This window comes from Dendrobium catenatum, unplaced genomic scaffold (genome assembly GCF_001605985.2).
Source record: "Dendrobium catenatum unplaced genomic scaffold, ASM160598v2 original_scaffold_234600, whole genome shotgun sequence".
NCBI classification, from domain to species: domain Eukaryota; kingdom Viridiplantae; phylum Streptophyta; class Magnoliopsida; order Asparagales; family Orchidaceae; genus Dendrobium; species Dendrobium catenatum.
The window spans coordinates 338,033-360,455 of NW_021553008.1; the positions used below are offsets into that span (position 1 = coordinate 338,033).

General features: G+C 35.6%; 1 protein-coding gene across 1 annotated transcript; it reads left to right on the forward strand.

The window, feature by feature from the left end:
* The first annotated feature begins 2,171 nt into the window (after positions 1-2,171).
* On the forward strand, positions 2,172-11,890 carry LOC110106951 (cysteine-rich receptor-like protein kinase 10). Its single transcript, XM_020837054.2, has 7 exons — positions 2,172-3,136; positions 9,348-9,473; positions 9,567-9,703; positions 9,797-10,007; positions 10,892-11,129; positions 11,218-11,368; positions 11,451-11,890. The coding sequence occupies exons 1-7, from the start codon at positions 2,284-2,286 to the stop codon at positions 11,874-11,876; spliced, it is 2,142 nt and encodes a 713-aa protein (XP_020692713.1). The 5' UTR covers positions 2,172-2,283; the 3' UTR covers positions 11,877-11,890.
* The last annotated feature ends 10,533 nt before the right edge of the window (positions 11,891-22,423 follow it).

Here is a 22,423-nt window from a genome sequence, read left to right on the forward strand (position 1 = left end):
TTAAAAGGAACTTGCACTCGAGGAAAAGAGATGTGTGGTTGCGAGGTCCGAAAAAATGACATACATATTGAAGGTAGGAGAAGCGAGTGGACATGACGGAAGCTTTACCACATGTATTATCATTAATAATGTTCACATTAGGTATATATGCCCCCATTTTTGTGGACTTAGTTTAGAGGATGTGCAAGGCGGGGAACACATTTTTTACATCTACACCATAACATAATCACTTGGGTGAAAGATCTTGCAGCGAAGGCGAGTACCAACTAATTGCTTGTATTGTGCATTTGATGTGGCTAGCTTTGTGCTAACTTCTTCTAACATTGTTGTGAACGAGCCAGCCGTATTTGCAGAACAATTATTACGTCCTCCGACCGGACGTAGAGGAACGTCCGGTCGGAGGCAAATTCCCGTCAAATACCGAGTTGTACCGAGTAAACACCGAGCAATATCAAATAATAACGAGGAATAACATCATGTGAAGACCCAATACCGAGTTTTTTCGAGCTATCTTGAGCAATACCGAGTTATACAAAAGTTGTACCGAGTTTCTCCTAGAAAAAACTCGGTACAACTCGGTATTTCTCGATATAGCTCGGTATAACTCGGTATTGGTCTTCAAAGAGCGGTATTCATCGTTATTATCAAATAATACCTAGTTGTACCGAGAAAATACCGAGTTTTTTGGCAAAAATTTAGCTCCGACCGGACGTTCCTCTACGTCCTTGCACCGGATGTAATAAAAGTTCGTATTTGCAATAGTTACATTGCGGCATTTGGGAAGTATGGCCACATTTATCAAGTGATTAAGAAGCTTGGTGTACACGATGCTGAATGGGCATTTTCTCGTGGATCTATTAGCCATAGAGTTATAAGCAAATTTGGCTTGGCACAGAAAATCATCCCACTATTTTGAATGGTCTTGAGCATGATACCTTAACATATTACAGAGAGTTCGGTTCACAACTTCGATTTGGTTGCCCGACGAATGTTGGTAGGTTAAACGAAATTTGATTTTAGTATATGATGCGTACTAACAATCTAAAGACTAAGCTTCTTGAACTTGGGAGAAGGGACCTAGTGCGAGGTATGAACTCATGCATGGCTAACCATAGAGAGTTATGACAAGACTTACATCCTCTATATATAGGATGCCTACTAACAATCTAAATGTATTTAAAGCTATGACCCTGGGTCTTATTAAATAATAAAATGATTTTTATAAAGGAAGATGCATATAAGGGTCTATAATATAATGAGAAAGAAATGCAAAAATTCTAAAATTACAAAGTGACATGTCTTGATATTATGTAGGGTTGTCAAAACTGGGTCACGGGTCGGGTTCGAGTCCAACCCGAAATTGACCCGACACTATTCAACCCGACCTGAATCCGACCCGTTTTTGTAAACGGGTCGGTTTTCCGAACCCGAACCCGACCCGCTTCGGGTCCGGGTCAACCCGAACCAGACTCGATTCGGGTATATTTTATTAAATTTTTTTATTTAATTCCATTTATTTTAATCTAAATCAAATTAAGGTAAGATTTAATTCAATTAATTTAATTTGGACACTAATGTTTATAATTTTTTGAAATATAATTTACTTATTTCATAAAAATCCATTAAAACCATTCTAAATTAATTAAAAACGGGTCAAATCGGGTTGATTTCGGGTTTCCGGGTCAACCCGAACCAGATCCGGTTTTACAAACAGGTCGAAATCCCTAACCCGAACCCGAAATTTTTGGGTCGGCTTTCGAATTTCGGGTCGGGTCAAATATTGACACCCCTAATATTATGCAATATGAATGAATCAACTAAGCTCGTATTAATAGATTTTATTTGTATATGTTAAAGATGTGTGGCCAAATGCTACCTCATCCCTCACAAGTTATAAAAATATTATAATTGTTCATTTCAATTTTTGTCAAGACGACTTGTTAGGTTTGACTCATATGATGGAGATTGGTTAAAGACATATTACATAATAGGTCATCTGATATAAAAGAGCAAACGGGTTCCCAACAACTATGCCAACATGATAAGTTGACTCAATGATATAATTTACATATCTAACACTTAAAATTTTAATATTTTATGTCATATATCTATATTTATTTTATGAGTGGTATGTACTTAAATCTTAAAAAAAAAAATAAAAAAACAAATTGCCCAGTCAACACATTCTCTGTCTATTTCGCCTGGACGGTTGTGCTCTCCTCCCAGATTCCTATTTCCCTTCTTTACAGAATCAATGCCTTCCATAATCGCACATTCGCACCTATGCCTTCTCTGCCGGCCGGCCCGGCTGTCCCCCTCCTCTTCCAACTCATTCTCCTCTTTCATCTACCAACCGATTCTGCAAACACCCATATCATGACATACTGTTCTCAAGACAACTTCACATCCTCAAACCCCTATGCCTCAAATCTCCAACTCCTCCTCTCCAACCTCACCGCCTCTGCCCCGACATCGTCAACCCTTTCTTCCACTTTCTCCGTCGGCAACTCCCCCATCACCCAAATCTTCGGCCTTTCCCAATGCCGCCCGGACGTCTCCACCGCCATCTGCGCCGACTGCCTCTCCGACGCAGCCGCGACAGCCACTGGAAACTCCTCAGAAGGTTGCGGAAACCACAAGTCAGCCACTCTTCGCTTCGATTACTGCTTACTCCGCTACTCGGATGGGCCATTCTTCGGTATCCCTGACATGACCGTGTTCATGTATGCTTTGAGCGTGTATAACACTTCGAATCCCACTGTGTTTGATAGCCAGTTGCATAGTTTGTTGAGAGGCTTGTCGCTGAAGGCCGCATCCGCCACGTCGAGGTTTGCGGTTGGGATGAGGACGTCTGAGGATATGGATAATATTTACGGGATGGCGTGGTGCACGCCTGATTTATTTTCTGGTGACTGCGAGGAGTGTCTTTTTGCCGCTGCTCGCTTCCTCAACAGCTTGAAAATTGGGGGCAAGGTTTCTTCCCAGAGTTGTATGGTGAGGTATGAGGTTTTTTTATTTTTTTCGTTGGATTTGTTGTCAGCGATTCCGCCCCCGGCCGTGACGCCTGCCGAGGCGAAGGAACCGAAGGCGAAGACGTTGGAGCTAGACAATGGAGTTGCGAACTCCGGACGAAAAGGTGAGTTTTGTATTTGATGCATATTTCTTTTTATGATTGATATATCAACAAAAAATTCTATTGATCGGGCACGAATCTCGAGGCAAAATGAGGCCGGAAACTTCAAAAATTAAATTTGGGATCACCTAAACTCTTATTTCAGTGAACTTACAGTCAAACTGAGTGTCACCGAAATAAAAACCCAATGACACCAAATTTAACTCAATCTGAGCCCAAATGAGTCCAAATCAGGGACCCGAAGCGCTGTTGAAAAATTCGAACCACAATTTGAGTTACCAAACGGTTTTCAAATATAACATGTTTATAGTCGAATCGATCGGCTCGACGAGACAAATCAAACGAGCCTAAGATCGCTGAATTCTGACATCACTAAGAATTTCAAATGTTTGACGAACGGTACACGATCAATATCGGCCGTCCATCCAACCACTCCACATTTACCTCTGATCTCTCACCTATTTATAGTCCATGCCCATAATATCTATAAATAGACCCTCATTTATCTTGAGAGGGGACCCAAGCAAGAAGAAGAGGAGAAGAAGGAGAAGATAAGAGAAGAAGATTAGGAGGGAAGAAACACCTCCTCGACCACCATCGCTGGAATTCTGTCGGAATTCCGTCTGACTTCCAAGTGATGCTGGAATTTGGCCCGACTTCCAAGGGATGCCGGAATTCGGCCCGACTTCCAAGTAATGCAGGAATTTCACCCGATTTCCATGGGACGCCAGCATTCTGTCCGATCTCCAGGTGACTATGGAGTTTTGCCCGAATACATTCTAACGTCGGAGTTCTCCTTGGCTGCCGACAACAGTCTTTCCGACCTCTGTTGCCTACCGACTACGGTCCTCCTGACTTACGTCGCCCACCGACTACAGTCCTTTCGACCTTTGTCGCCGCCGACAACGGTCCCTCTGACTTACATCGCACACCAACTATAGTCCTTCTGACCTCCGTCGCTCACCGACTACGATCCTTCTGACTTATGTCGCCCACCAACTACAGTACGTTTGACCAAATGAACACGTAAACAGTAGCTCTTTGTATTCCCATCATATAATGTACTGCATATGATGTACATAGATCAAAGGCCTTCTCCCCAAGGAAGGGCCTCATTTGTAATCAACTACAAATACTAGTGGATTCATTCAAACTAGGCTAGGCCTCGTGGTTTTTCCCCCTTTTCAATGGTTTTCCACATAAAAAAATTGGTGTCTCATATGAATGCTACACCCTCTCTCTTATCTTATTGCGTGCCGAATTTTCGTACAACGCTAAGACGTTAAACTTTATATTTCTCTACCGCCGGGAATACTCCTAGACGCAACAATGATTATTTCGTCTGCCTAGCTCTTATTTAAGAAGGAAATATCAAATATCAGTAGCAATTTCATTAACTTAAGAAACGTTCTGAAGAACACCAAAAACATAACCGAGAAGTACGTCAAATGCTAAAGCAGCGTTTGTTATATTGTTTTGATAAAATCTATAAAACTGTATTCATTAGAAACAATAATTAATTAGAAAAAAAAGTTTCAGCAGAAAACAGAGAAGAAGAAAATACTGAAGGGTTTCTTCATTGCTCCAGTAAAGCTTCTTTTTCACCACTTCTACGGTACATTGATTTCAGTTTTTACATGAAGAGATATCCTCTTCAACGGTAGAGATTTCACAAGCTATATTAGATGAATGACTGATAGTGAATGAGTAAAAACAGCTGCTGTTACAGCAAGGAAGTGAAACGCAAATCAACAGAGAATAATTTCTGTATTTGATGGTTCAATTATGAATTGTTAATTTGGAGCTCAAAAGTTAAAACTTGAAAGTAGAAAGCGGGTTTGTAAAAATATCAGCTGGTTGATCATGTGTTAAGATATGATGAACCACAATAGTTTGGGACTGAATGTACTTACGAATAAAGTAGTGATCAATCTCAATATTCTTTGTTCTAGCATGAAAAGAGGGTTGTGGTCTACTGAAATTGCAGAGACGTTATCACAGTAAAGAGGTGTAGGCGTAGTAACTGGGACATTAAAATCTTGCAACAAGCGATAGATCCATATGATCTCCATAGCAGTGGAAGATAGAGCTTTGTATTCGACTTCAGTGGAGGAGCTAGCAATTGTGCTGCTTTTTAGCTGAGCAGGAGACGTGTAGTGCCAATGAAAATACAATATCTAGATGTGGGTTTCCAATCAACTGAATCACCAACCCAATCGGAATCGGCAAATGCAGAGCTAAAATTTTTATGGCTGTATAGGTAAGCTGAAGGCCATAGTGCCTTGAATATATCAGAGTACGCTTGAGCATAAGAAAATGTATTTGTTGAGGTGAATGCATAAATTGACTTAATTTGTTGACAGTAAAGGAAAGATCTAGCCTGGTTATCATCAGATATAAAAGGGATCCAACTAAAATTCGGTAGAGTTTAAAATCAGTGAGGTGATCTGAAGCATTTGAAATAGTAGGACATTTAAGTGCAAGCGGTGTAGCCACCAGTTTGCATTCCGCCATGCCAACCTTTCTTAGAATATTTGCAGCATAAGATTGTTGGCGATGCCTAGAAACTGAGAGGGTTGGCCATGTAGCTTGACCTGAAAACTGGAATGCATATCCTTAAACAAAGTAGAAATGTGAGTGGAATTGTTTCCCGCTACTAAGATGTCATCAACATAGATAACTAGATAAATATAGATATTCTGCTATTTGTAGATGAAGAGAGATGGATCAGCTGCTTTAGTATGAAAATTGAAACCCAATAAATGATCAGTGAATGTGGAAAACCATTCATGAGACGCTTGCTTAAGACCATACAACGCCTTATTTAGACGACAAACATGAGAAGGAAAATTTGGGTCTTGAAAACCAGGCGGTTGCTTCATAAAGACAGTGTCCGATAATGTTCCATGTAAAAATGCATTGGACACATCCAATTGATGAATTTGCCAATAAAAGTGCAAGGCTAGAAGGAGAAAATGCGAATAGTAGACAATTTGGCGATGGGACTGAATGTGTCATGAAAATCAATACCATATTCCTTTGTATTACCTTGAGCCACATGACAGGCTTTTTGTCGAGTAACAGACCCATCCACATGATACTTTGTTTTAAACGGCCACTTACAACCAAGTATATGTTGAGATAGGTGAGAAGGAACTAACTTCCACGTTCCTTACATTTGTAATGTTTGAAACTCTTATGACATTGCATGAAGCCAGTGAGGAGATTTAACTGCAGCTGAGTATGAGTTTGGATATGAAGAGTCAGTGAGCTGGTGGGAAAGGTTTAGTATGTTGCGTGGTTTGAGGTGGCTAGTTTTAAACCGAGTGAGCATAGGATGCAATGCAGGGGCAGGAATAGTAGCATCTGATGGTGTAGAAGCTGTAGCAAAAGTGGGGGCGAGGAAGCTGAAATTTCATGCGAGTTGTTATGCAGATCTGTGGAAGAGAAGGGTGTAGCCTCGAGAGCAGTGGAGGATATAGAAGTAAGAATTATGGTGGAGAAGGAAGACACGAGCTTGGAACCAATGAGAGAGGAGTAGTGAGAGCGAGCATTGCGTCTTACCATAATAAACTGCCTCTTATAAAATACAATAAAAATATATTATATAAAATAATAATTATATTCAGATATCAGAGGGTTGAAAGGGAAAAACATTTTATGAAATTTGACATGCGGGATGTAATAATTTTTCCAGAGGCAGGATTTAAACAGAGATATCCTTTATATTTAGGAGAATATCCAATAAATATGCAAGGAATGGAAGTTGGAGAAAGTTTGTGTTTAAGATTAGGTGGAGACAACGGATGCATATGCATCCAAATATATGGAGATGAGAATATTATGGTGGTTTACGATGCAGCAATTGGTATGGAGAAAGCTTGGAAGTAGTTGGAGAGGACATAAGATTGATAAAATAAACATCCGTTAATGTGGCATGTGCACAGAAGGAATAGAGAATTTGTGCATCTAATAGGTGGGCACGAGTTGTTTCAATTATGTGATGTTGTTTGCGTTCAACAACTCCATTTTGTTCAGGAGTGTAAGGGCAACTTATTTGGTGAGCTATATCATGTTGGGCTAGATAAGATTGAAATTGAATTTAGTTGAATTCACTTCCGCCATCAGTTGGAAGTATGAGTATAGATTGACCAATTTGTTTTTCTACCATGTTTTTAAAATTACAAAATGTAACAAAGTTTTCTGATTTATTTCGTAAGATAAAAAGTCAAGTATAACGAGAGAAATAATCAATAAACAAAACATAGCAATGACCAATGTTGTTTACCTACTATGATGACTATTGACTTCATCACCTATTATTGCTAATTATGCCAACATAGGTTTTCACTTATAAGATATGTACATTCTATCAACACCAACTTTTACTCTCTTCTTCAACACTAGAATTTATGTTGGATTTTTACCACCTTGGTTTTCCAACTTCAACCATGTAATATGATGTTCGCAGTGTATTAGCAATGCCTTCTCCTTAGGAAGAACATCTTTTGTAATCAATGATAAACGATATTAGAATCATTTTAACTAGGCCATATCCCATAGTTTTTCCTTTTATTGGTTTTTAACGCAAAAATTCTAGTATATATTACAATTCTTGCGTAGCAAATGATTAATAATTTATGAGTTAATTATAAATACGGAGTAATTTTGATACACATTGAAATTGCCCTAATATGGCATGAATCTTGAGACATATTTGAATGAAAACTTTCAAAATTAAATTCAGGGCCACAATCCTTAGATCACTTTATGCTAACCACGGGTCGACTACGATCCTCAGATCACCTTCTCTGGACTTCAATTTTTCGACCATCGTTGCCCGACTACTGTCCTTTCAACCTCCGTCGCCCTGCCAACTATAGTCCTATGACCAGATCACCAGATTATGGTCCTTCCACCTTCATTTCCTATTGAATACAGTTCTTCGATCACCGTGGTCTGATTGACTGACTGCCATCACTTGATTATGACTCTTCATCCACCGCCACTCGACTACAATTCTCTGACCTACAATCTCCCAACTAAGTGATGCCTAGGTATTTTGATGCCTAGTGACTTCTTTACCTAATATTGCTAATCATGCCAATGCAAGCCATCGTTTATAAGATCGATGCATGCTATCAACATCAACTATGACTCCCAATATCAACAGTAGGATCTATGTTGGATTTCTACGGCAGGGCTCTTCCAACTTCAACCAAGTAATATACTCTTCACATTGTATCAATGCCTTTTTCCAATGAAGGGCAGTATTTCTCATCAATGACAAATGATTGCAGATTCATTTTGACAGGGCAAGACCCTATGGTTTTACCATTTCCTGAGTTTTCCACTCAAAGGAAACATTGGTGCCTCTCTCAATTATGGTTCTCTTTTATCTATGTGTGCTAGCTCTTCACGCAAAACTAAGACGTTAAACTTTCTATATCTCTACTACCGCAAATGTCCCGACAAGTAAGAAATTTATTTTTTATTTTGACTTTCTAGCATTCAAATTTATTTTAAGAAAAATGGATCTCATTTTGAAAGAATTAAAAGATCTAGCCATTAAAAATATAAAATAAAAAAAAGCTCCACATATTTATTGCATAGAAAAATTAAAATGATGTGTATGTACAGATTGACTATTATGCGGGAGAAAGGGAAAATAATTGTCCAAAAAATAAACTTCTCAAATGTGTCTTATAATTTTTATTTTAAATTGAAAATATTGGAATAGGTGATGATTGGTGTAGCATCATTTATTCATTTGCATTTTCAACAAAAAAGCAGGCGAAAATTCCATCTGATTGTATGATTTTGTTGAACTTCAGCTTCTCTGTCTTTTTTTGTTATTATCCCTTTTTTTTGCATGAATAATTAAATATTTCATCACTTTCTAACAGCTTTTAGAATACTTATGGGACTTTTTAGACTTATTAGGCTTCATTTGGGATAGATTTCTTATTGATTTTTAAAGCAACTTTTTAGTATAAAAAATTTTTATATAAGACATTTTTGTACTAAATAACTGTTTCAGAAAACAATAAGGAAGTTGTTCCAAATGGAGCCTTAGTCTTGCTGTCCTTGTTTAAGAAGTGTCAACAACACCTGATAAAAGATCATGAAATTAGATATCTGTTTTGTACAATAGATAGTAAATACCTTTTCTCCCAATCTAATTCAGTTAATATGGGTTTTTTTCTTCATACAGAAAAAAATAAAACAAACAAGATTATTTTGCTAATTGCAATCTTTGGAGTTGTTACGACATTGACTCTCACTGCAATATTAATAATTTTTCTGATACGGAGTAAAGCTCTGCAGAGAATAAGAACACGTAAGATTGTTGGTTTCCTCATTTCTTCAATATTTTCTGGATATTATTAGTTGTAAGATGAAAGTGAAAATTAATATTTGGAACTTAATCTAGGATTTTGGATTAAGAAGGTGGATCTTAAGAACAGTGCTGATTCTCTATTATTTGAATTAAGTGTAATCAGAAAAGCCACAAATAATTTCTCAAAGGAAAATAAGCTGGGAGAAGGTGGATTTGGACCAGTTTACAAGGTATTCTTGCAAATAAAATGAGCGGAAATTTGGCTTGTTCATAATTTTTTTTAGGCAAATAACTAATTCTTTCTTTAATTAAATCTGAAATAGGGACTGCTCGCAGATGGGCAACAAATAGCAGTGAAAAGACTATCAGGAACATCAAGGCAGGGACTTGCTGAAATGAAAAATGAGGTGCTTTTTGTTGCTAAGCTTCAGCACAGGAATCTTGTAAGATTGATGGGTTGTTGCCTTGAGGAGAATGAGAAGCTCCTAGTTTATGAGTATCTCCCTAACACCAGCCTTGATAAATTCCTATTTGGTATGTCCAACTCTACTGATGCGTAACTCTTTTTGGAAAAAAATTCTATCAGATTATAAGGATATAGGATGAATCTAATTTCATTACATATTCCTAATTTCATGAGCCACTTATTATCTCTCAATGCATCTAAATTATTAGACGATACAACTAAATTTGAAAAAAAAAATAAAACTAAAATATAGATAACAAAACAAAACTATTTATGAATATACATTTTTTGTTATGAGTATAATTTTGAATGTATAATTGTTTCGTTATGTTTGAGGAACGACATGTGATGCATGAAATCAATGACGTGTATAATAAAATAGTTCCATTTTGATACTAAATGTATTAGGATATCTTGATAGAAATTTTTTCTAATTTTTGCATCTAAACAAAAAAGCACCTCTGCTCATGCCTAGTAATACAAATGAATGCATATGGAGAGAATTCCTATAGGGAACTCCTTATGAAAGTTCTTTAGGAAATTCCTCTAAAAGTGACCATGTAACTCTTTTTGCATTTAAATTTATGCATTTTTAAGAATAAGTCTACCAAGGATTGACTTTTGAATTTTTTCATATTGAGATTTATACATCTTCAAGATCAAGTTCAGATCAGCAAAATTTTTTTGATAGATCAAAACTTTATGAAATTTGATAATAAATTTGACAGCAAAACGGCCTTTTGTGACTTTTTTGAGGGATTTCTTACAAAAAATTTTAATAAAAGAATTCTTGTTTATGAATAGTTTGTTCATTCAAACTTGATTATTTATTTATATTATACTGTTAAATATTCATTATATTGTTTCTACAACTGCTTATGGTTTTATCCATTTTTATTTTCTTAAGTAATATGCGGGTTTTTGATAAATTTGACAAAATATACGGAAACAGATCCTGCAAGGAAAATGTTTCTGGACTGGGAAACAAGGTTTAAGATCATCGAAGGAATTGGGCGGGGTCTTCTTTATCTGCATGAAGATTCACGTCTTAGAATCATACATCGAGATCTTAAAGCAAGCAACATTTTATTAGATGCGAACATGAATCCTAAAATTTCGGATTTCGGCCTTGCAAAACTCTTTCCCATTGATGAAACACAAAGAAATGCCAGTCACATTGCTGGGACATAGTAAGAAAGCTGCTAGCTCTTGAATAGTAATCTCATACAATGCAAATCATTTTCCTATTAGATTTCATTCTATTTTTTCTCCATGCAGTGGATACATGGCACCAGAATATGCATTACATGGCCTCTTTTCCACAAAATCTGATGTGTTCAGCTTTGGCGTTCTAATACTTGAGATCATTACTGGAAGGAGAAACAACAATTTTCAAGGTTCAGATCATGCAATGAACCTTCTAAGCTATGTAAGAAGCTGGCATTTTGTTTTGCCGAAATGATCATTTGATAACTCAATTTGAATCCATCTTTTGTGTTTTTTGCATGTAGGTTTGGCAATATTATAAGAAACAAATGGCAATAAAAGTTGTTGATCGAAGTCTATGTGATAAATTTCAATCACAAGAGGTATTGAAATGCTTACATATTGGATTGCTTTGCGTAGAAGATAACCAACGTCTGAGGCCAAATGTGGCCTCATTGGTTATGATGCTTAGCAGCCAATCTGTGGTGCTTCCGTCTTTGACGAAGCCGGCCTTCAGTGGTGATGCGAGCATTTCCAGCGAAGATTTTTCTGTTGCGAGCATAGATCTTGATTCAACAAAGCTGAATGAGAAAATGGATGGTGTTTCAGGGAAGCAAGCTGATGATCATTCAGGTTTTTCTAGGAACAAGTTCATGCAGAGGTTTGCTAACTATACATCTGCTTCGTCTTCTGTAAATGACGTTACCATCACTGAAATGGAAGTTCGGTAGAAATTTTTGGTTCATACTAGCTTGTTCATATTTTAACTTTTTTATGTTAGAGAAATGCACGATTTAACATCTACTAAATGACTATTTGATGAACGAGAACTAACTAATAATAAAGTTATCAAACGACACAATCAAATAATAAAGTTTGTTAACTCTTCCTTTTGAGTTTTAGAGTAGTATCCTTCCTTTTGGTTAGCATGTGGTGGTATTCGATTACTTTTCGGTTAGTCTTCATGTGTTCTTCCACAATTCTTCAAGACTATAACGTCCCTCTGAGATCTAACATAATTGCCCTCTACCCCTTTAGATCCCATTAATATCCTCATCATTTGGTGTCTCCTTATTCATCATTTGACTTCCATTACTATATTTATCAATGGCATTACCAATTTATGGATTGTTTCTATTCCTCCACTTCTAAATCTTGTTGAGATAACCCTACTAACTAGCTCCTCATTAGATTCATCCACGAAATATCTCATAGATAGCAATATTATTTCTCCACTCTCATGCATGTAGAAGTTTGCCACATCTTGTCAAGATCTCGCAAATTTCATCGGTCTTCCTTTCGCCTAATCATTGTCTTGTGGCTCAATCCATCCTATAACGGGTTAAGCGGGTTATTAGTTAAATAATGATAATAGGTCATCTTAGTTGTGTTAGGAGTTAATATATATTTAATGAGTGAGTCTTCTTACTTATATAACTAACTCTCCTTGTGGACAAATAGGACATCAATGAAGAAATGACCAAGTTCCTTTATGATTCTCTTTTTATGAAATCCATATTCTAAAAAGTATATAGACTTCAAAGGATTATTAGCTTGCTAATTCCCTTTATTTCTTGAATCAAGTCCAAGTCATAGGTTGCCAGAGACAGCTCTTCTGCAGACCTAAACAACATTAGATTCAGTCTAATGTTTATCTTATCGATATAATTTTTTTCTTGATAAAAAAGTTGGGCATTGAGCTCTTCTCATTGAGACAAGAAAAATAAAAATAATATATCTTTAGTAATTGTAAAAGGATTACTGAGTACCACTTGATCTAGACGGCCAAAAATAAAGAAAGCAAATTAGAAATCATAGCCAATATCATAAAATATATTTAAACCAAAAGATTAGGTGTCTCAGAGGCCAAAAAAAATCATTTGTTTGATCACAGACATGATCAATTTTCTGAAACTCTCAATCATGAAGATATTGTCCTCTTTGGCCTCATAGTTTTACGATTTTGTCATATTGATGTAGTTTTTCAGGAGTTCATCCATTCTAAAAGTGCTTTGATACGAGCCCACTTATCTTTGAAATTTCTAATAAAATTTGAGTTTTGTTTTGGTTTTATTAAACGATTTTTCATTCTTCACATCTTTTAGCCTCCCATTTTGGTTGATGTGAAGCATTCTGGTTGGTCTCCGTACGACATTCGGCGTCCGTACAGAATAATTAATCCTCCATCGGTGTATCAAATACTCTTATGAATAGCGCATCAAATAATCTTTCGTGAAGTTGAAATTTATGAAGATGCCGCATATTACTTATCCAAAAATATTAATCCTTTTTCTTGGAATGCCTTGCTTTTAAAAGATAGAGAACAAAGTTTATTCTGAAATTGAGCTGGTCATGGAAGCATTATAGTCATGTGACTTAAATTAATATCTATGAAGGACGAGCCTCAGCCATGTGGACGCAGGACGTATGCTCATACCATTCAAACTAAGCTAAAATAAATGGCTGGTCGGCAATTAAAAGCAGCCAGTTGGATAGAATAAACTAGAAAGTCTCAGTCAATTAACTCTTAATTAATCTTTGGATTCTATACTACGATGCGGATTAGTGCTAAATGCACGCTTAAAAGCATATTAAGGCTTCGTTTGTTTTTTTGGTGCTTTTGTAAAAGATAATTTTAAAAAATATTAGTTCAGAAAATGGAGTTTTCTAACGGAGAAGCATATATAAAAAGCTTTCTCAAAACCGCAGAAAAATGGAAAAAAGGAGTTATTAAGAACATGATTTGAAGAACCAAACAAAAAAAAAAAAAAAAAATATAAAAAAAATCATCATATAATTTACTCTATAAGTAGAATAAACTAGAAAGTCTCAGTCAATTAACTCTTAACCAATCTTTGGATTCTATACAAAGATGCGGATTAGTGCTAAATGCACGCTTAAAAGCATATTAAGTAAGTCATTGAGCAGTGTCTTGGTTTGTTAGTTTGAAGTCGAAATTTGTATTTACACATTGATATATGATAAAAGGTTTACTAGAACGGCCAAATTAAAAGATTTAGAACGGCCGGCTGATAAAGGCTAAGATTTCATTTGGAATAGTTTTTTTTTGCTGATTTTTAAAATTATTTTACATTAAAATTATTTTATAGTGTAAAATTATTTTAAAATAAGCAAAAGACGAATTGGTCAAAAGTTATCTCGAATGAAGCCTAAACATAAGAGAATTGCTTATTGATTGAAATGAAGATGCGATCAAGAGGGTTAGCGCTTGTTGCGTGTTGAATATTCGTGACGATAGAAAGTTATAGAGTTTAGCTTTTAAGCTTTGTAGGAAGATCCATCACACATTCATATAAGAGAGAGAGAGAGGTGTAGCATTTTTTACGTAAAAATTCCTAAAAAGGGAAAAACCACGGCGCCTTGCCCAATTTGAATTAGGGTTGTCAAAATAGGTGTTCGCGTCGGGTCTGGGTTTAACCCAAAATTTACTAGCCTTCAACTAATCCAACATGAACCCGACCAAATTAGGCAAACATGTCAGGAATTCAAACCCAGACCCGACCCGACAGGTTAGCAGGCAAATGAGGGTGCGGGCCAAGAGGTGAGCGTGGATGCGTGATGCTAGCGAGGTCAAGTTATCGGGTATGTCAATAATTGACACGCCTAGTTTGAATGAATCTACCAGTATTTGTTATTAATTACAAATGATGTCCTTTTTTGAGGAAAGGTGTTGGCTCAATGTAGTAAATATACATCATATAGAATGTTTTACATTGTTGGGGCTAGATGAATCCTATGACATGAGATTTATTCTCAAGAGAGTGTTAGCCTATTCGTTTGGTTGATAGGGTTGTATTTGGGCGAAAGAGATCTAAGGGACTGTTGTTGGCAAATGATGGAAGGAGGGAGGACAGTAGTTGGGTGACAGTGGTCGAAGGGACCGTAGTCAGCTGGCAATGGTGGTCAAAAGTACCTTGGTCGGGCGACCATGATCGAAGGGATTGTATACGGATGACGAATGGAGATCAGAATGACCACAGTCGGACAATAATGTCGGAGGGACCATAGTCGGGGGTGACAGGGATTAGAAGGATCTTAGTAGGCTATGGAGGCCGATCAGAGATCCGGTGGTGACCGTCGGATGGATGTTCGACAACGATGGTCAGGCGAAGGTGGTCGAGTTGCGTGAGTTCGTCAACGATGATGCTGAGCTGGAGCTTCGGGATTCTTCAAACCTCAAAGCTCTCTTGAATCTCTAGCCCATGATCAAAGCATTCTCGAAAAGCCCACGCCCTTTTCATGTAGGAAGAGGAGATCCATTTATAGATTTTGATAGTGTCATATCCCATAAATATGGAGAAGATTAGGGACAATTTTGGAGTGTTCCATCGGATAGTCGTTACTGCTTCCCTCAATTATAAAGTGTTTGTCAAGCATTTAAGCACCTTAATGATGCCAGAATTAAGTGATCTTAGGCTAGTTGGATTTGTCTCGTCAAGATGCTCGATTTGACTATAAACATGTCATATTTGGATTTCATATGGTTATCCAATTAATGCTTTGAAGTTTTCAAATATGTTTTGTTCATTTGATTTGAGCCCATTTGAGCTCGGATTGGACTGATTTCTGTGTCGTTGGGATCATTTTGTCAAGTTGGTTGGTTTGATTATAAGTTTGCTGAAATTGGAGTTTGGATAGCCCTAAATTTAATTTTGAAAGTTTCTAACTTAATATGCCTCAAGATTCGTGCTCAATCATTGATTTTTTATGACGTATGAAGGCTACAAATAAATCGAGTTGAATTAGGGCTATTTAAGTTTGTGCTCGTCTACTCGACCTTGCTTCGAACTTTTATGACAATGTTCAATTTTGATTCGTTTAAATTCATACTTTCTCAAACTCCAAGCCTAATTCCTTCTATGCTTATCGGGTTTTACACATGTAACTCATTAAAAATATAAACGAGCCTTTTCGAGACGAGGTTTAATAAGTCTAATTTATTGAATTAAGAAAAAAACAATAATAAATTTAGGCTCAATATTTAATACTAAATTTAACTTTTAAATGATGTGGGACTATATACTTATATAATACTTCTCAACAACCATCCAACCACTTCTAATTAACCTAATATTCATATGTACTTGCTCAAACTCAGCTTAAGTCCAATTTTTTTAATGCTTATCGAGTTTTACATAAGTAACTCATTAATCGAGTTTCTCAACGACCTTGTCTACGAGCTTTAAACAATACTTTTCATGGTTATAAAGAAATCAAGAAACAAGTTATTCAAATTTTTTCGCTTGACAACCGATTATTCATACAAGTGTTCAAATTTGTTTAATTGCTAATCAAACAATCATTAAAAAGCTGTAATCAAGTCGAAGCGCGAATAACTCGTCAAACATTCAGTTCATTTGCAACCCTAGCCATAGCTCGTCAAACCTTCAAATTTTTTTATTTATTTTTCATCAAAAAAAGGATTTTGTTGTTTATAAAACATTGTATTTTTTTTTTTCTTAGGATAATAATATAGTAAAACTTACATAAATGACGACAACCGTTTCTCATATTTATAAAAATGAGCAATCACTCCTCACACAAATGTCTGTATTTGAAACTCAAATACTAAAACACTTTATCTACTTCATTAGTAAGATTGACAAATGGCATTTCATTTGCATTTGCAAGAAGTTTGATATTGGCTCATTCTATGCGTCAGCTAGATGCTTCAATTGAAATATAACTTATTCTAATTGTTGAAGTACTGTCATCTGCTATGAAGTAGTTGTGTTCATCAAATAGACAAACAGAAAGATCAGAAATGTTCAAACGTTTTTTTTTTTTTTTTTTTTTTTTTTTTTTTTTGTTCGTTGCTTAGGCATGAAAAGAAATAAACAAGTAAGGTTCGAAAGTGTTTTTTTATTCCCTTGGAAGAAAAATATCTCTGCTAAAAAACATGATGCTTTCGCGGCAGTTCCGAACAATGATTTGAAAACAACTTCTATAGAAAAATTTAGGTAGCCAAGTCTAAACCGCTATTTTTAATCTCTTTAATCCCATTTTCCCATTCAAAGAGATAGTCGTCACGCATTTTACTCGTTCTCCCATTTCTCCATTCGACATACATTGTGTACATAGTATATGTACACGTATTTACATACCTTGTGTATAAATATACACAATGTGTGTACAAGAGAGTCCGAACATAACTCTACATTTGTACTCCACACGTTATAATCTCTTGAACTAGTGATGTTAATGATTCTAGAAACAATAAGGATGCAGTAAGGTAATAGTATCACACATCATGTAGCCTCCAAAAACTTCTGCTACATCTGGTAGCCTTTGGATACAATAATGTGGTAGCCAATGATTAGGACTCAATCTGCATCATGGGCCTTAGCATTACTGTAGTTACAAACCATAATGTCAAGGCTATATATATAGTACAACTCGATTGAATTCCTTGACGAGCTCGACCGACATAATTGAGGTTTGAGTTAAGTACAACTCGATCGATTGATATAATTAGATTTCACAAAGTACTAATAATCCTCCACTTTGAAGTTGATTGTGATCAAACCCTCTCACGATCTATAGATAGATCATAATACCTGTAGTGTGGCTCACCCCTACCCTCAGCCTTCATAAAGACCGACTGAAACACACATAACTCTAATTTATCAATTGTCACCGTATTCGTTATCATGTCTGCAAGATTTTGGTTTATGTGTATCTTCTCTAAAGATAATTGATCATCTTTTAGAAGATAAATAAGCTGGATATGCATTATCCTAGCATGGAATACAATATTCTTAGCTAGATGAATAGCACTCATGTTTTCGTTGGCATGGAATAGATATCATTTTCTTGCTAACCTCAATAATAATAATATACTAAGCTTCTATGGTTGAGAGGGCAATAATCTTTTATAACTTAGAAACCCAACTCACTTTAGTTTTTCCTAAAATAAAAATATAACCAGTTATGTTCCTCCTTCCATCAATATCTCCAATAAGATCATAATCTAAATATCCCTATAGTTTATTCCATATATGTCCAAAGCAAAGAGCTTTGTCAACTGATAATCTAAAGTACCTGAGAATCTACTTAATCACCTCCAAATGAAGGTTGTATGGGTTGCTCATGAATCTGCTCACTACTCCCACTACATCTATTATATCTGGCCTTGTACGGATTGTAGCATATGTCAAACATCCAACTACTAAAGCATACTAGGCTATATTTCTTAATTTGCTTCAGATCTAGGCGATTGTTCCTTAGATAGTTGAAAGTGATTATCTAAGGGATTCAAAAATTGCTTTGCCTCACTCATGTTAAATCTTTATAGCACTTTTCAACATACTTAACCTAAGTGAACTTCAGTATATATGTGCTTCTATTTCTATTAATACTCATAAGCCAATTTTCTTAATTTAACCTTAATATTTCCTTTCAAATTCTCTTAATAGATGCTCTTTCAGCCATTTATTTTATCCATATTTGATCCTATAATTAGCATCTCATCCACATACAAGAGTGGCAATATATAAAATTACCAAAATTTTTGAAATAAAAATAGTGATTTTATTGGCACTTCATGTATCCCTTATATAACATAAACCTTTTAAATCTTTTGTACCATTGTCTTGGTGTCTACTTTAGCCCATATAGACTCATTTTGAGCATACACACCAAATATTCTTTACATGTAATCATATATCTCTGAGATTGCACACTGTACTACTCTTTTTGTGGGTAACCATGAAGAAATGCTACCCTTACATTCATCTATTCGAGATGCAAAGCTACTATGCTCGACATAACTTTGACTATAGTCATTTTTATCATTAGAGAAAATTTTAGTGTAGTTCACTCCTTCCTATTACTGAAAACCTTTAACTACAAGTGTATTCTTATAGCATTGGATACCACCGATTTTTCTTTTAGCCAGTAAACTCATTTATTCTATAGTATTTTCTTGCCTTTGGTAGCCCAGCTAACTCTCAGGTTTGATTCAACTTAATTGAATGGATCTCACCATCAATGGCTTGTTCCCACTTCTTTGAATCATTAACTTTTTTTTTTTTTTTTTAAAAAGGGGACAAAAGTTGACCTGGTCAACCTAGTCCCTCATGCCCATGGTTTGACAAAATCGAGGTCAACAACTCCCAAGTTTGATTCAACTTAATTGAATGGATCTCACCATCCATGACTTGTTCCCACTTCTTTGAATCATTAACTTTTTTGGTTTTTTTTTAAGAAGGGAAAGGAAAGAAAATTTAAATCTTTGAATCATTAACTTAAATGGCCTTATTATAACACCATGTTCACCTCCATCTCTCAGTCATAGATAACATAAAGAAGAAGAATTTATTTATATTAGTCATGTGATTCTAATTGATCTCCTTACTTCAATAATAAGTGTCTAAAAAACTCTATATGCTTCAACATCTTAAGCACACCTCCTGTCTTTGTATTCCTGATCATCACCATCCTTTATCTCAATATGCTCAGAAGAATCTTCTAAATCAATCTTATTTTTATCCTTATACATTTCATTTTAATTGAATGTGAAATCCCTATTCTTAATGAATTTAAGATTATGATAATCCTAGAATTTATAGCCAAATTTATCTAATCTACATCCAATGAATGTATACTTGATAGACTTTAGATCAAGCTTACTCCTAGATCCTACATTAATATAAACATCAAAAACTTTCAGGTGAGATAAACTTACCTCCTTACCACTCTGAGCTTCCTCAGGTAAACTCTCATTTAGAAGAATTGATGGACCATAATTGATCAAATTAACAACAGTATTCACTACCTCTACCAAGAACTATTTGGGTAGGGCAACATGCATCCTCATGCTCTTAACTCTATACACTCTACAACACCATCCTGCCATGATATTCTTGGAATAATGAATCCATGTTTCATTACATTATAATCATTAAAATCCTAAACTTCTTATCATGATACTCGTCATCATTATCCCTTCTAAGACACTTCAGCTTTAAACCTATCTCATTTTTAACCCTGAATTTCCATTGCTTAAACACTTCAAACAAATCTAACTTATGTTTTTAGAAGTATACGACAATGTTCTACTATCATCATTAATAAATGTAATAAAATATGAAGACCCTCCTTTAGAAAGAACTGGTACATGAGCCCATACATATGTATATGCTAACTCTAGCTTCTTTGACTTCACATTTAAACTAATCTTTCAAAACTCACCATATATTTATAGATTTTAAACTAGAAAGCCTTCCTCTACTAAGAAGTGAATGCATACCTTTCTTATGCATATGGCCAAACATAAGATACGAAAGAACTTAATTAACATCTTAATAATTTATTCCAATAAAATTTGAATTAATTGGTTTGAACCATTGAACTTCTTAATCTTGTACCTTATTTCGTCAACTATTACTCTCACTCAAGCCAAAGAATATGGCTTTAATACCAGTTGTTGGGACGTATAATCATACAATGAAACAAGTAAAAAAAATAAAGTTCAGTGAAGAAAAAACACTAGAATTTAAGGGGGACAAATCAGAAATCATGAAAAAATCATGGAGCCACACTACACCAACAAAAATCATGGAGCCACCTATTAGTAAGAAGTGTTATGTTGAAGCCTACCTATAGATTCAACAATCCAATCAACAACAAGATAGTGAACCAAGTAATATCCATGAATCCAAATTGATTTAGCTAAACTTTGGTATCACACCTCAATCTATGCTCCATAACTCTCTCTCACAGTTTTAAAGTATGACACATTAGTAAAAGAAAAAAAAAATGCAAACCTTCCATTCGGTGCGTTGCCGATCGATGGCTTTCGATGATAGAATGTGGGCGTGATCGACGACCAGAGTGAGGGCGAGATCGTCGGCCAGAGAGAGAGTGTCGGCGGCCGAAGAGAGGGTGTCGGCGGCCAAGCGCGATCACGAGCGAGCTTCTGCGAAAACAGATACGTGAAGAAATAAAGAGGAAGGCTCAGTTTGGCCAATATTAGGGCAATTTCCGACGGTTTTGTCCGCAGGAAAAAACTACTTAACACCGACGACTTAGCCACCGGTAAAGGCGCCGTAAAAACAGAAAACTGGTGGCCTAATCGGGGATTATTATACCGCTGCTAATTCCGACGTGTATTATTAAAAATCACCGATAATTTCAGCGGTTATACGACCGTCGGTAATCCCTAATTTTCCTGTATTGGTATTTGATGGATCAATGCTCATTTTCTAAAAGAGGTCTAGCATTTGAGTACCTATAGAATTCTAAGTTGACAAAGGAACGCTGTCAGTTATCCTAACTTTGTGTTTGAATAATGGCAACCGCTTGAATAATAATGTTTATGTTCGTCATTCAACATGTACTTTGAAGATCTTGTGTCACATTAAGATGAATTCTACCATAATCTTGTTGACCCATCTTTGCTCTCCATAGTAAGTACAAGCCCTCTTATGAATGCAATCATTAGATTTCCCCTAATATTGATCCATCATCATATCCTTTGTAAATCAAGCCATCCAACCCCATTAAGTTATCATTAATTATCTCTTTGTATTCTATGTAGACCACAATGCTTCACACCACTAGAATCAATCTCCCCACTAACTAACATGTTCATCCACTATTGTGCTCTCATGTCTATAGGACATGCATTGCTAATTTTCCTCCTTTTTGAGACCTTATGGAAAGAGATGATCTTGAAAAACATACACTTGTTGAGATATTGAACTCTACAAAAGAAAGTATAATTGAGAGCTTGTTATCTTATTTATCTTGTTTTACCCTCTTGTGATATTTTATTACTTTTTCTACAATTAACTCGGGTTTGACTAGTCGAATCACTTTAAATATGATCAATAACTATAATATGGATAGCTATTTTCATCAACTCTTCATTGAAGATGGCAATTTATCCTCAATAGAGTAAACCAACTTGAATTATTCAATTTGGAATTCTACTAAACTAAATCATATCACCAAATACTACTATTTTCAATACATCACAATCATCAATCACAAATAAACAATATTCCTGTGATCATAATTTATAAAATAATTCTTATGACTTTATATAAACTAAGCCTTCTAATTTATTGCACAACATTTTAAGGAACAAGTTTTACGAAGGAGCACTATTAATGTTTAAATTAGATCTATGAGCATAATACAAAAATAATTTATAAAAGAGCAAACTAGTTAAACTGTTTGGTACATTCAATAGAATAAGCAATTTCAAAATTTATGTCAAGATATAAGTTTAAAATTCTTACACCTAATTAAA

Coding starts and splice junctions, on each gene's coding strand:
- LOC110106951 (XM_020837054.2), top strand. CDS start 2,284: ATGCCTTCTCTGCCGGCCGGCCCGGCTGTCCCCCTCCTCTTCCAACTC. Junction 10,008..10,891: donor CCTTGATAAATTCCTATTTG/GTATGTCCAACT, acceptor ATACGGAAACAG/ATCCTGCAAGGAAAATGTTT. Junction 11,130..11,217: donor AGTCACATTGCTGGGACATA/GTAAGAAAGCTG, acceptor TTCTCCATGCAG/TGGATACATGGCACCAGAAT.